At 42.6% G+C, this 14893-nt stretch overlaps 1 protein-coding gene across 5 annotated transcripts in view; it reads left to right on the top strand.

Annotated features, from left to right (window-relative positions):
* Positions 1-6308, top strand: part of runx1t1 (RUNX1 partner transcriptional co-repressor 1) — a 57635-nt gene extending 51327 nt beyond the window's left edge. The window contains exons 7-11 of one of the 5 annotated variants that reach the window (XM_076301420.1): positions 42-136; positions 743-938; positions 1321-1389; positions 3576-3763; positions 6024-6308. In XM_076301420.1, the coding sequence (XP_076157535.1) occupies positions 42-136; positions 743-938; positions 1321-1389; positions 3576-3763; positions 6024-6302 (827 nt within the window). In that variant the 3' untranslated portion in view covers positions 6303-6308. Of the gene's footprint in view, positions 1-41; positions 137-742; positions 939-1320; positions 1390-3572; positions 3764-6023 lie in introns of all 5 variants that reach the window. The other 4 variants (XM_076301418.1, XM_076301421.1, XM_076301423.1 and 1 more) reach the window with 4 other exon arrangements.
* The last annotated feature ends 8585 nt before the right edge of the window (positions 6309-14893 follow it).

Below are 14893 nucleotides of genomic sequence, written 5' to 3'. Positions count from 1 at the left end.
CTAACTCTCTCTCTTCTCTCCCGACTCTTCCCTGGTGTCAGGCATGCATGGAGCTCGGCAGGAGGAGGTCATCGATCATCGGCTCACAGAGCGAGAATGGGCAGAGGAGTGGAAACACCTTGACCATGTAAGAAAAGTAATAACATTTTTATTACTATCCAACAGTGTCTGTGTGAGAGTGGGTGTGCGTGTGTATGTGTATGTCTGTGTGTTTGTGTGTGTGTGTGTGTGTGTGTGTGTGTTTATATTTGTGTGTACAGTAAGTCAGAGAGAGGGGGGGGGTAAAAGCCAATGAAAGTTAATGAAAGTCTGTGAGTGTGTGTGTGTGTGTGTTTATATTTGTGTGTACAGTAAGTCAGAGAGAGAGAGAGGGGGGGGGGGGGAGAGTAAAAGCAAATGGAAGTTAATGAAAATCTGTGTGTGTTGTGTGTTTTTGTCTATTTAACATAGCTGCTTACTTCCAAATCCTCTTAATTCAAAATGGCTGCACATGCTTGTAGAGTTGGTCTTTATTGGTCTCTGTAGCCACAGCAGTCGGTCAGACCTGGTTAAAATCATACACATCTGTTTGCCTTCAAGTGCAACCAGAATTTGAGTCAGTCTCATCTAAGTATGAGGTTTAGAACTTTCCATCGTACCAGACATGCTCAATCAAGTATAGACAAAAACTTGTTGGCTCTGTGTGCAACCCAGGTCAGCTTATGGTTCTATACTCAGCCTGTGTGTGTGTGTGCACCTCCAGCTGCTGAACTGTATCATGGACATGGTGGAGAAGACGCGGCGCTCACTGACGGTGCTACGACGTTGTCAGGAGGCCGACCGCGAGGAGCTCAACTACTGGATCCGCCGCTACAGCGACGCGGAGGACCTCAAGAAGGGAAGCAGCAGCAGCCAGTCACGGCAGCAAAGCCCAGGCAGCCAGGACGGCTCACAAGCAGGTACATACACACACGTACAGTATGCCCCCTGCACACACACGCACACACAAACACACACACGCATGCGCACACACACACACACCCACGCACACCCACACCCACACCCACACACACACACACTCCACAAGAAGTCAAGCAAGAGTAGTAAAGCTAAGTCAGTCAGTAAAACCCTATTCATTAGGTACACACACATACACACTAAGCCCCTTTAGTTATTCTCTACATCACTAAATGGACGTAAAGGCATGTACATACATTTGTAGACTAATTAATGCCAACTGATTGGTTTTAGTTTTCGAGGATCTTTAGTTAGTTGTGGTGTAGGTCATGTTTGGGTTTCCATCTGATTGAGGGTGACTCTGTCTGTCTGTCTGTATCTCAGAGATTCACCGGGACCTGCTTCACAGGCCAGTGTCAGGCTATGTGCCAGAGGAAATCTGGAAGAAAGCCGGTGAGTGCATTTTTTTGGAAACACATGCACAGAGAAAAAGAGAGAGAGAGAGAGAGAGAGAGAGTAATCATGTCTGGGTAGAGTCCCACTATGAGTAATTTTGCACATGAAATGTCTACACGTGAAGTTAGATCATTAATCGTTAGATCATTCGACTATTCTACTGCTCTGGCTCGGCTCACCTCACTCTCCAGTCCCCAGACATTCTGGGCTTTGGGTAGCACAGGTGTGGTCTCAGCTCTGCCAGGAAAGACTGGATATACTGTATGTATTTTTCATCATAACAGAGACCTAACACATCCAACACTCCAGCAACTCCAGCAACTGCACTGATTACTGAAAGATGACTCTTTAAATACTTTCAGTAAAATCTTTTTTTTTCGGGACACTGATTTCATTTTTGAACGATTATAGATTGCAGGGTAGATTGTTTCCATTTGTGCTTTTATCTACTGATTGGTTGGTAGGAAAGATTCAGGATGAGGGGTTCAAAGACAAAAAGCTTCAAAAAAGAGACCAGACCACTGGCTTAAAGATGCAAGATGGCTTTCTGATGGAGAAAAACACATCATTTAGCAAATCACATTTGTATAGCATTAACGCTGAGGTGGGAGTGGGTTGGGTGTTGGGTGGCTGCATATTGAGCTTTTATTGCCATCGTTGTGAGCAAATACCAAATACAACTGCCTATACAACTGTGTACAACTGCCACTCTTCAATACTCAGTCTCTCCATGCAACCATTTTGCAAGATATTACTATATGGATATAAGATATCACTGTCACTAATGTAGAATTCCTTTTCCATCTTCCAACACTATATGTGTTTTATACTATTCCTATCAGTGAGACCAAAGACAATTTTCATGCAGGCATGACAATAAAGTATATTCTATTCTATTCTATTCTATTCTATTCTATTCTATTTTCCGGTGCTTCACGTAGATAAAGAACAAGAATAAAGATGTTAGTTTTCAAGGTTGAAGGTTTTTAATGAGGTAGCATCCTTATGGAATACCATGGACACCACAAACAAAGAAGAACCAGACTGTGCTGCCCCTCTGGACAATCTAGATTTCTTTTCTTTTCCCATCTTTATGTTGCTCAGCAGACCTCCTGTTTATATTTTGTGATAAATATTCAAGTCTCTTAAACAATGTCCTACCAGTTCTGCAAGCCTGATCTGCATTCGCCTTTGGGATCACAACAGAGATGCATAATTTAAATATAAATTGCCTGATTTGCATGAACAATTAGTCAAGCCGCAACCTTGGTGGAGGAAAACAAAAAGGCACCGCCACGCCTCATCATTCAAACGTATATCCGAGTCAAAAGTATTTCGTGGAGGAGTATTAATGATATAAAAAGTATTTACTCACAATAGGCTAATGATAGAAATTAGGCAAAAGTGAGCCTGTATTCTACAGTGTGTCCCATGGTGGTATCAAACTGGAATGGTTAGAAAGCAATAAAGAAAAATCCTTTGATTTTTTTTTGGTTGTTTTTACCTGACTTCATCAATGCGGGGAGAGAAGCCAATTTATATTTCAAATGCAAATGGATGCCTCTAATTCTCATTAACCTCCAAACCCACTGCATCTGCTTTGGAGCAGATCAAACCAAATACTCAAATTAAAGGCACTGCAGTTTTTGAAAAAAAAGGTTAATTAGAGAGGAATTTACAAAGTAAATAATTACCATTAATTTGGTACCCATTTGAGAATATTTTTTTCTGCTGAATAACAGCACATTATGATATTTGGAATTTGTGAATCATTTGGTAGGCTAAATTTTATTTCAGCCACCATCTTAAAAAAAAAGACTATTATTTAGAAGAGGCTGTGAGTGAGATGAAGTGTTAGTATGTGTGTGTGTGTGTGTGAGAAAGAGAGAGAGAGAGAATCGAATACTGTACACTGTATATGTCCACACAGATGGTCCTTGAGGTCTTGTGTCTTTCAGTAGAGGCTATGAGTGGGATGAAGTGTTAGTGTGTGTGTGTGTGTCAGAGAGAGAGAGTACTGTATATGTCCACACAGCTGGTCCTTGAGGTCTTGTGTGGTGTCTTTCAGTAGATGCTATGAGTGGGATGAAGTGTTAGTGTGTGTGTGTGTGTGTCAGAGAGAGAGAGTACTGTATATGTCCACACGGCTGGTCCTTGATGTCTTGTGTGGTGTCTTTCAGAAGAGGCTGTGAATGAGGTGAAGAGGCAGGCCATGTCCGAGCTGCAGAAGGCCGTGGCCGAGGCCGAGAGAAAGGCGCACGACATGATCAGCAGCGAGCGGGCCAAGATGGAGCGCACCGTCGCCGAGGCCAAGCGGCAGGCGGCCGAAGACGCACTGTCTGTCATCAACCAGCAGGAGGACTCCAGTGAGGTCAGCAAAAGAACACCGCCGTCCATCATCTCTATTTTGTTTCTCTTTTGTTGGGCTTTTTATGCCTTTAATGGGAAAGGACAGTGGAGATCGACAGGAAGCTAGTGGGAGAGAGAGTCGGGGTGGGATCCGAGAGGACCACGGGGCGGGAATCGAACATGGGTCGCCGGCGTACAGTGCAGGTGCCCTAGCCAGTCGCGCCACGGCCGGGGCCTCTTTTGTTTTTCTTTGCCTTGCTCTATCCAGTCCTCACTCTCCCTCCTCTCATCCCCTCAGTGGTTATAGTCTCTATTTCTCTTATTCTTTTTTTGTTGTTGTTGTCCTTTGTCCTCCTTCAAGTAAATGAAAAGCCATGAAGAGTCATGTGTAATGGTGGCTGGCTTGGTGAGGTCGGGTAGGAGAGGGCAGCAACTGAGTCATATCACCTCAGGCTTTGCTCCCTAGTAGCCCCCCCCCCTCCCCTCTCTCTCTGTCTGTCTGCATGGCTACCCCCCCCCCTTCCTCCTCTGTTTTCCCCCCATAGAGTAGACCAGGGATTCCCAAACTGTGGTACGCGTACCCCCAGTGGTACGCGAGCTGCTTCTAGGGGGTACGCGAGATGCAAAGGGCTATGGCGGACAGGTGTAAAATGAAAATGTTAAATCTTTTGTAATTAGTTCATGAATAAATAAATAATTTCGAATCAGGTCATAATGATATGGAAACATGAAATTAAAGGATATCATTTATAAACTCTGTATGCGTTCATCAAAAAAAGGGCAGCTTATTAAACATGACGCCTGGAATAGCTAATAGAATGCGTTACTTTTGAATGCGTTGGATGGTCCGTGGTCCGTGGGGGGAAAGTTTCGCGGATATAACAGGTTTTTGAAAACAACAAAAACAGAAAGGAGGGAAGGAGCAAAGCTAGGAGTTATTTCAGATGGGTAAGAAAGGTAACATTAAGCTAGGCTTTACATTTAACAAACTAAAGGTAGCCTAAGTTTAGCTGTTGTCCAAACGAATACATCCTTGTCAGGCGTTGTTGTAGGCCTATTATAGGATATTGTATGTGGATGTAGTTAAGGCTACTATGCAGGCTACTTTTCATAACTTTTTAACTGACCAAATGCACGCACCTAAAACCGGGAAACGGACAAATATTGTCAATGTGGGGGGGGGGGGGGGGGGTTATAGAATGCGTTACGTTTTTATGTGTTTATGTGTCGGATGGTGGGGGTACGCGAGCCGAGTCGGAATGTAGGCGGTGGTACGCGGGGGGAAAAGTTTGGGAACCGCTGGAGTAGACGTTTGTCAAGGTGGTGCCAATTTAAGGGTGGTGCCGTAGAGGCAGGAGAGCAGAGTGCCGTGATCACAGTGGGAGACCCAGGCCATCTCAGCAGTTATTGGGGGAAACAGAACTCGCACAGAGAGCACACACAAACACACACACACACATTTGTCCAAATATACATTCTCATATAGGCCTATGTATACATGCACACGCACGCACCCAAAAAACATGCACACACACACACATGCTTGCAGACATAGGGGTGTGCACATACATAAACACAGATATTCTGTCCCTCTCTCTCTCTCTCTCTCTGTGACACACACACACACACACACATCTGCCTTTAATTGCTCCCTCTTGTGTTTATGTGCATGTTCTCCCTTAAGGATTCCGTCAGTAGCTGTTTATAACAGGCTTTCCGTCTCTGGTCTACTTTCTGGGTGCTGTCGTAATTACTTTTTTGGGGGGTTGGGGGAGGGTTACACACACACACACACACACACACACACACACACAGACCCTTGGGTGTAACCCGAGAGGACAGACATTTTGCAGTTAACTAATTACAAACGCGAACTGAAATTGCACAGTTACAGGGAGAGCTACAATGATGCCATTGTGGAGCAATTTCTCCTCCCTACAGTTATTTTGATGAATGCCTATTGCAGCAAAGGTACAGTGTTGAAATATGCTGCATTGGTAGAATAAAACAAAAAAACATAAATCTAAAATATGCTATTTAATCTTGATTGGTATCCAGATGAGAAAGCAATAATAAGAAAAGAATAAAACATATAACACTTTTTGTCAGTATTCCCATAGCAGAGTGCCTGGGATTACGTGTTTTATGGAAAGCACTGAAGGCACATCCTCTCTAGAATAACAAGCCACTGTAATTTAGGCTGCTTAAAAGACCTCATAAGAATACGATGTGACATTTGAAATCCCTTCTGATGATGGAACTCTTCTTTTCCGCCAACACAGAGCTGCTGGAACTGCGGGCGCAAGGCCAGCGAGACGTGCAGCGGCTGCAACACGGCGCGCTACTGCGGCTCCTTCTGCCAGCACAAGGACTGGGAGAAGCACCACCACGTCTGCGGCCAGACCCTCCAGGCCCAGCAGCAAGGGGAGACGCCGGCCACTATCAGCTCCTCGGCCACCCCCAGCAGCGGAGCGGTCAGCCCCTCCGACACGCCCTCAGCAGCCACGCCCCGTTCCGCTACCCCCGGAACCCCCTCCACAATAGAGGCCACTCCCCGTTAGAGAGCTCTCTTGACCGCGACCCCCCCCCCCCCCCAAACCCACCACTGTTTTCAATCCCATCCCCTTACATCCAATCCCTGCCCAACGTGACTCAATTCCTGCCTCACATATGCCTCACTTGGTTCGCTGAAGATGCTAGGCTAGCACGCTAACTATGAGAGAGGGGAGAACGTCTGGGAGAAGTTGACTGCTCGCAGGAGGATGAGGTCCATATCAGGTCATATTGACTTGTCATGAAACACAAAGATATTCTTTGATGTTTAAAAAAAAAACATTTCGTTCCGTTTTACTATTGTTGCTATAGCTATTATCACTCGTTCATTCGTCGTTGTCGTCGTCTCGTCTGTGTTTTTGCTTTTTTATGTTCTTGTAAATAAGACAGAGAAGATGAAAGACAGTAGAGACCTCCAGATGAGAATAAGTGATCTCTCCCTCTTTTTCCCCCCTCCTCTTTTGAGCATTCTTACGTCCAGTAGCTGGGATTGCAAAAAAACTAGTTGACCTCATTGAAAGACACTTTACCAAACAAAACAAAAACCAAGGGATAATTCATAGCTGTTGCAAAGCAAAGACAAATATTATCTGTGATTGGACAGCCAGGAACAGGAGTAATAAGAGTAAAACAACAACAGAAGCCAACAGAATGCCATGGGGGTACGGGAGCAGGACAAAAACGCAGCGCAAGATGGATGGCACGAGTGTGCTCTGGACTGAACTCTGCAGTTCCACAACCACATGCACAGATGTGCACCAGATTGTAAAGGAGCACAGATGTTTGTCCTTTTTCACCATCCTCCCTGCCTCCCTCCCCCTCACACTTCTTCAAGACATTGAATAATATTCAGGTCAGTGGACTGAGAAATAAGAAGCTGTTCCACAGTGATAGGTAAGAGCACAGAGAGAGTCCAGGACCTGGACATGAGATCGGGACGTCAGACAAGTGGCTGCAGGACACTCTGAAGCACTACTTTCCCTACTGCACTCACTCAGCACAGGAAGTGCATTCCCTCAACTATAAGGAAGTGAAGTCATCAGCCCCGCCCAGCACAAAGACTGTCGCACCCTCACTATGACAGCGTCTGGGTACCAAGGGCTGGAAATTTACCTACCGTTCCCCACGAGGCTTCTCCACATCTTTCTGGAACGTTCTGGACGTTCTCCGGACCCAATCACGCTCTGCTCATAACGTCAGTCTTCAGGCTTTTCTTTTGTGTTTGTTTTCTTCTCCTACTCTCTCATTTTGTAGCTCCGTTTGTGTTAAAACACTAGTGTCCTGTGCAGTCTTTAATGGTTATTTATTGTGTATGTGTTGGACAATTGTGACGATGCATTATAGTTTTAATCATGGTCACAGACTCATCCCTCTTGCTGGTGCAAAAATGTGGAGAAAAAAAAAAAACATCCCTCTCTTTCTTGAGCTGCTTTTACATTTGTCTGTGTTCGTGATAGTTCCCAAGTGGCTCCTCAAGGAGAGAGAGACACTTCTTTCCGTTGCCCTGGAACAGGAAACACAAGCTATCTCTCAGAGCTGCTATTTCACGCGAAATTCAGATCTCTTGTCTGAGAATTAGCATGTTATGTGGAATGCTAACATTTGATGATTTGTACAAGGGACGTACATAACTGTATTTGCACTGTCACAAACTTTCTCTCAGCATGCTTCTTGGCCATTTTTGTCAGTAGAGAGCCATTCCTCACAGATTTTACTCTGTAGTGCTTTGCATAGCCTATCTGTGATTTTTCTTTCTGTAAAAAGGAGAAATTGTATCATGATCTGCTTTTATTAGTAACGTTATAACTTTGCTTTGAGTAAATACAGGCAGTGCATGCACATTACTGAACGCTGAGATATATGTTGTTTTTATAGAAAAAGAGAAAAAGTAAAAAAAAAAAATTAAAAAAGGCAGTAAAAAGAAGAAAAAAACAATGAACTAAATTTCCAAATGCAGAGGCATAGACAGACAGCTTTAACACAACAGAGCACCAGGTCTTACACAGTATTACGACAAAAATTAAAGAATTTAAACATGGATGACAGCCAAAGACAGACATAAAGGACCAAAACCTGACTATCCAAGATCTAAAAAAAAGAGATTTGTTCAAATGTACGGTAACTCATAATTTTAATCTCTCTTTTTTCATTTCTTTTTATTTTGAGCCAGCCAGACATCAAGGGTGAACCAGCCTTTTCCTCATTCATTTTAACTCTAAATTTAACCCACTCTCCCCAGCTTGTACGGAGGATATGCCGCTGACTATGACACACCTGCTAACAGTATGCACTGCATTTCTTCAAAGTGCATAGTGGCTTTTTTGTAAGAGCAATAATAACTAAAAGTTTGTAAAGCTGTGTGGTGTGTCATGCTGTCAAGTCACTGGTAACGAGGTTTCCCCCCTCAAGCTTATATAGCATTTTTTCCTCACTTTAAGTTCCGTTTAATACAGGTTTTTTTCCCCTATGGCACTTGTGTGACATCACCACCCTCCCATTGGTCAAGTGGCCCTTGAAAAAGGTGTGTGATTATGACGAGGTTAGACTTCACATGTTTGACATCATTTCAGCGCAGTGGCTCACATAAAGAACAGGGTTACTTTTAGTCCACATTTGGTGGCGGTGGCATCAGTTTCACCATGCGACGCCAGGATCTGTAACTCATTTTCTTATGATAAGTATCGAATAAAGAAAACAGAACAACCTCCTTTTGATTGGTTGGAGTAGGAAGAGGGAACCCAATGAGCACTTACTTAGATGCACACAGAAGACTGACTACACACCCATCCCCACATTCACTCACACACTCACACACACACACACACACACATACATACACACAGAAAAAAAGCAGGAAAGAACAACACAAACAACAACTAATGGTGCTACAGATGCTCACTTGACCTCTGAGGTAGGATGGCGATACAGGTTTAATGTAACGGTGGAAGTTTCCTCCTCCCTCCTCTCTTTTTGTCCTTCTCTCTCTCTTTTTCTCGACTCTGTGGGGTTGAAGAATCCAAATAGGTGTCTGACACCCTTACACGTCTCCTCAGAAGCTGCCTGGCAGCAAAGCTGTTTGAACACTAGCGTGTTGTATTTCAAAAATATAGACAATGTAGTGTGATACACTCGAATCTAACCAGGTCAACCTGGGCACACCACAAAAGAAGACAAACTGTATAGATAAACCTCGATAAAAAAAAATAAAAGAAGCTCTTTTCTCCTCTTCTTCACTATTGTCTGTTTTGCTACAAAGTCCTCGGTGGCAAAAAACGTTGTACTCTACCTCTGACTGCAGGACAAGAGCGCCAGTGGCAGAGCAGACACTGGTCTAGTCAAACCAAAATGGGCGGAAAAAAAAAAGAACAGGAAAAAATCCCAAAGTTTCAGGCTCATACAGCTGCAAAACCATATCACTACTTGGTAACAATGCAGACCTCATGAAACCTAATGAATAGAAATGATATCAAAAAGAGAAAAAAAAACTTTTCTTACATTGTGTTTTGTCTTTTACACACTCTCTCTCTCTCTCTCTCTCTCTTACACATTCACACACAAACACAAAAACATATGCACACACAGACACACATATATACAACGTACACATATACTCATGCACACAGATGGCATCAAGGTTTTGATTTGTGAGGTAATGAATTAAGGACAAAAACATAGTGATTGTAGAGAACGTGTGACCTCCGTTTGATATTCAGTTCCAGCCGCGCTCTAAGATCAGAAATGTGATTCCCCCCCCTTTCATTTCTTCTTTCTCTGCTGCCCCTCCTCCCCCCTCACCTACCCCCTCCCTGTTGTAAACATGCTAGGCCGTCTGTCAATGTTGTTTAGGTTCACGTTGGGGGGTATACATAAAGACAAAAAAAAAAAAAATGGCTGGTGAATTTCCGCATGCCTCTTTTTTTTACCTACGGGGGAGAAGTGTGTGCACTCTCCAGCTTGAAAAACGAGGGAAGCACTGGGATGACGGAAGGGACCTTCTCAAAGTGACAAATGGAAATGGGTCCATGGGTGGGGATCTGCTCAGCAGAGCGCTGAGAGCTAGGGGTGGATGGGAAGGGAAGGGAAGGGAAGGGAATGGGTTTCTGAGAAATTTTATTGTGAAGATAAAACTCAAATAAATTAAAAGTCATTGTGCAATACTTCATTGAAACATGAACCACAGATTTATGGTAGACTGACACTGAGAGGTGGTCCTTCATTGCTTTGTCAGTATACAATTCAGCTTTTCTTCAAGTCTACTATGTCAGAGCTGTGGTTCTTTGTTTGTTACTTCTTTTTGTTTTCTTGTTTTGTTTTGTTTTTGTTTTCTCTTTTTTCTTGGCCTGTATTCTATGGTCTGTCAGTCTGTGAATCTTTGCAGTATGATTCTGGTATCGTTGTACTCTTTACTGTGTAATAAATATGTTAATACCTGCATCGGATATTTGAATGCTCTGTTTGCTTTCTATGCTGCTGCCTTAAAGAAGCCCTATGCAGGTCTGGTTATTCCTTCGCTGATTCTGGGTTTTCGCCTGATTTGGGCTCTCATTTTTCACGACATAGCTCCCCCTGCAGCTTCGGTAGCAAGTGACTGCTACGCTAAACCCCCACTAGCTAGCGAGCTAGCCATCAAGAAACCTAGCTAAACACATACAGGGCTCACAATAAACCCAAGGGTAGGCTACTTACAATTTCAACAGCAACAAAGCCAAGTCGGAGTCCGTTTAGCAGTCTTCTTAGAAACTACAATCTGACTACATTTTCGAGGCCTTCCGCCGAGTCACATCCGGATTTCTTCGGTCCGGGACCAGAAAGTTGCATATTCGTTTTTTCCGCGGAGAAGCACTAAGGGGGGAGGAAGCACCCACCAAACGACCAAAATAGTGTTGTAGAACCATCAGAACGACTCTCAACCTGCATAATTAAGGTCATTTTTGTTAAAATTGTTGCATAGGGCTTCTTTAAGACTTATTTAAAAAAAAGTTTTGGTGTGAAATTAAAAAAATAGCAACTAAATTACAGAACAAACAAAGGAAAGTTCAAGAGATAGAAACAGACAGAGTCAAATTCTAAAAATATATGCTATATATGTAAATGATTTGCAAATTCAATCAACACCAGTGCTGGAACAAAATACAGTTTTTCTATAAGATTGTTGTAAAAGTAGGCACTACATGTGGATAATAAATCATGGCCTTTCGTAATAAAATATCAGATGACATGCTGTAAATGAAAAATTCCACATACTCTTTCAAAGACCAACACAAAAAAAAATGCAATAATCTTAAGCAAGCAATCAATTTCGCTGGAAGCGTTAATTTGGCTGTAAATGCACAAGTAGACAAAGGATGACATCAGTTGTGTTACGACATCCTAAAAGTACAAAGAAGCAGAACGAATTAGCCTGTGGAGCGGAGTTGATATATGCTCTCTGTGTACTGAAAAGCAGAGTTGATCACAGAGCATAAATGCCCAGCAGCCTCTACCACAGACCTTCCTAAAGCATTACTTCAACTTAAACAACTAATCAACTCTTCTCAGCATGCAACTATGTAACTTCATACACAGACATGGCATAGAGCATGAATACACAAACACACATAAAGTATTATGATGTTGTAGTATAAGGCCAACATGACTATTATTTAAAACGCTTGAATGGAGTCACATACATGAATGCCTTCATAAGGATCATTGGTGAAAAAACAGCAAATGGCATAAGGAAAAATTGGCATCACTGCAATTACCAGTAAGAGGTAAAAGAAACTATTTAGAATTCTGATACTTCAAGTTGTAAGAGCTTATGATAGTTTATGAGCAACGGGTTTAAGAAAAATGTATTGTAATGTATTTTGACAGTCTATTTGGAAATGTAGTGTTGTAAAAGGAATATTCAATCTGGAGCGCAAAACTACAGTCAGTAGCCTGCATGGGTGATGGGGGTGGGAATGACAGGTGTGTTTGTCTCTCGTTCATATGACCATATGCCATCAAAATAATTTTGCAAATTTTTGTAAAAAAAACAAATAGTTACCTACACAACCCACAAAAAATGGTAAAACCGGCATAATAGCACTTTAAATGCTTTAGAAGGAGGATGAGAGGAATGTGTATCACAGGATATGTAGAAACAGAATATCGTCTTCTTTTGTAGGCCTACTTCAATTCTGCCTGTGCCTCCATCCCCCATCCTCCATGTGGTATCAGGGATGAGCAGGTGTGTGTGCGGATGCTGCCTCTGCCACAGCAGCTAATGTCGGCATTCATGCAACAGCCAGGGAGGCAGCAGCCCAACACTAATGCTGGCTCAGCGCACACAAGATCTGGGACTGAGAAGGGTCTGGTTACACAGATAGACACCGCTCACAATATGTACCATATGATTTTGCAATGACGAGACCATGGAAATTTCACAGTCGAGAGGACACATTTATTATATATTATGGATACAAGAAAACACGAGGAGGGAAATAGATTATTCTAGAATTTGTTTATCTGTGTATGCTATCTCCTAAGTTCCTATTGTAAATTACTGTGAAAGGGTGATGAAAAGGAATGTGTGAGCAAAAAGATCAAAACAGTTACAACACACTCAGTTACACACACAAGAGCACTCTTACAAATATTTGAGTAATGACTTCTGCTAAGAGTCTTTGTAGAACCTTCTTAAGAACAAATGTAAGAAAATGTATATTTATATTAAATGTATAATTTATTGTATAGTTACACTTTACTTGACAGTATCGACATAAGAGTGACATAACACTGTCATGAACGTGTCATAAACAAGTCATAAACGTTTATGACATAACACTGTCATTAAGTGTCATTCGGCATTTGTCAACAAGTTTAGAGTTAGGGTTAGGGATAGGGATGGGGTATGGATTAGGGTTAGAGGTTATGGATAGGGATAGGGTTCATGAGTCATGATGTCATCATGTGTTTATCCTACTCTTGTGTATTCCTCCCATGTGGGAGAAAAGTGCAGTGTCATTTACTCACATAGGCACTCAAAGCCTTCTGAATCTGTTTGATACATGTCATGCATTGTTGTAGTGGAAGACTTAGGCATTTCTATCCTTAGCAGGCACAAGAGGCTAAGTCCATCTGGCACTCTGAGACATATGGGATTTGGCTCTGAGAGAAAACATTCTCAAAGAAACAGGCCCAAAATTGATTGCACACTGTATAAATGTTTTAAGCCCTTTTACACCAAAAATAATCAAGGTTATGCCTCAGACACTTTACTTGTCCAGATTGATCCAAAACACTCAATGTGTTATTCAAAACATTCTTGTTCGAGGGAATCGTTAATTTATGAGAATATAAATAGATGGTCTACACTGGCACTTTCACTGGCCATTCCAGCAGTAAGATATATCCTTGTTCCACGCTAATCATAGCTCATTCAAACTGTGTCTTTTGAAAGGTTGTCTGCGTCTGGATTGTAGCAAGTGACTAAAGCATTTAAGAAAAATAATCTATTACTGTAATAGGTCTGTACTTAAAGTCTCACTTAATTTTGTGTACCCCCTTATGCTAGGTTACTGCCATTAATATATAAACTGTTAATTTGCCAAATTGGTGGCCTAATTCATATGTCCTAACCTTCGGTGACAAGGCCTTGGACTGGACACAAATTGTCTGACAATTAGATTAGACATGATAGCTATGTTAAATACCTTAAATGGCCAATTTAAATGACACATTTCCTCATTTCTAAAGCTGTTGAATCTATTGAGAAAAACACCTTAGAGACAAGCAAGACCTCCTCAACCTGAATGGCAAAATTCCACTTAGTTTATTGTCAAATCCTTTTTTTGTCCTTTAAATACAGGCCTTTGTGGAGCAGTTCCCCTTATCTTTATGTATTGCCACTTTTGAGTAGATAAAGCCTGGATGAGTTGGAATGCTGTGATATTTCTGCCAGTCTCCGCCAAAATTCATTCGGCCTTCCTTTCTGTTGTTTCTGTTTTGTTATTGTTGTGCAACCCCCCCCCCCCCTTCCCTCGTTTTTATCAACTAGCCAGAATAGACAGGGCCTGAATTAAGCAGGCGACTGGAGGACTGCACTTGCCCGATAACAATACGAATGGATCTCCTTGCACAGAGAAAAACAGCTGTCGCCATTATTTGAATGCTTCACCTTTCCCCAGTCCATTAATTGGGTCTTTGATCACAGACCGAGGTGCAGAGAGCCTGATAAGAAATAGGTTATTAGTAAAGTAGCCCGGAGGACTCCGCTGGGGCCTGGCGCAGGCTGCAGGAGATGAGATAAATCCCATAATGCCTCTGTGCGCGGGTGCTGGTGAGTGATAGGGCTGCCGTCTGCCCCCAGAACGCTAGCAGAGCGCTGTGGAGACGAGCAATACTCCGAACGCAATGATAGCTAATGCAGGATATAAATTCAGCTTCCAGGGATTGAGCGTCGGGATTTAACTCCATAAAGAGTTTGCCTGTAAATGGTTTACATTTTTTTTTCTTCCGTCGGTTCGTTCACCACCGCCTTCCATTTCTAAATCAAACTATGTCACAGAATTTCTCAGCGCTTTCATGTGGCCCGATGGCGGGAGAGCAAAATGTTACCACTGGGCTTTGGAGA

The sequence above is a fragment of the Alosa pseudoharengus genome, unplaced genomic scaffold (assembly GCF_046254945.1).
Source record: "Alosa pseudoharengus isolate Yale_2024_CS ecotype anadromous, Long Island Sound unplaced genomic scaffold, YU_APseudo_1.1 YU_APseudo_1.1_scf_23, whole genome shotgun sequence".
Classification (NCBI taxonomy): domain Eukaryota; kingdom Metazoa; phylum Chordata; class Actinopteri; order Clupeiformes; family Clupeidae; genus Alosa; species Alosa pseudoharengus.
Note: the sequence above shows the minus strand (reverse complement) of the source record. Positions and strands in the feature narration are given on the sequence as shown.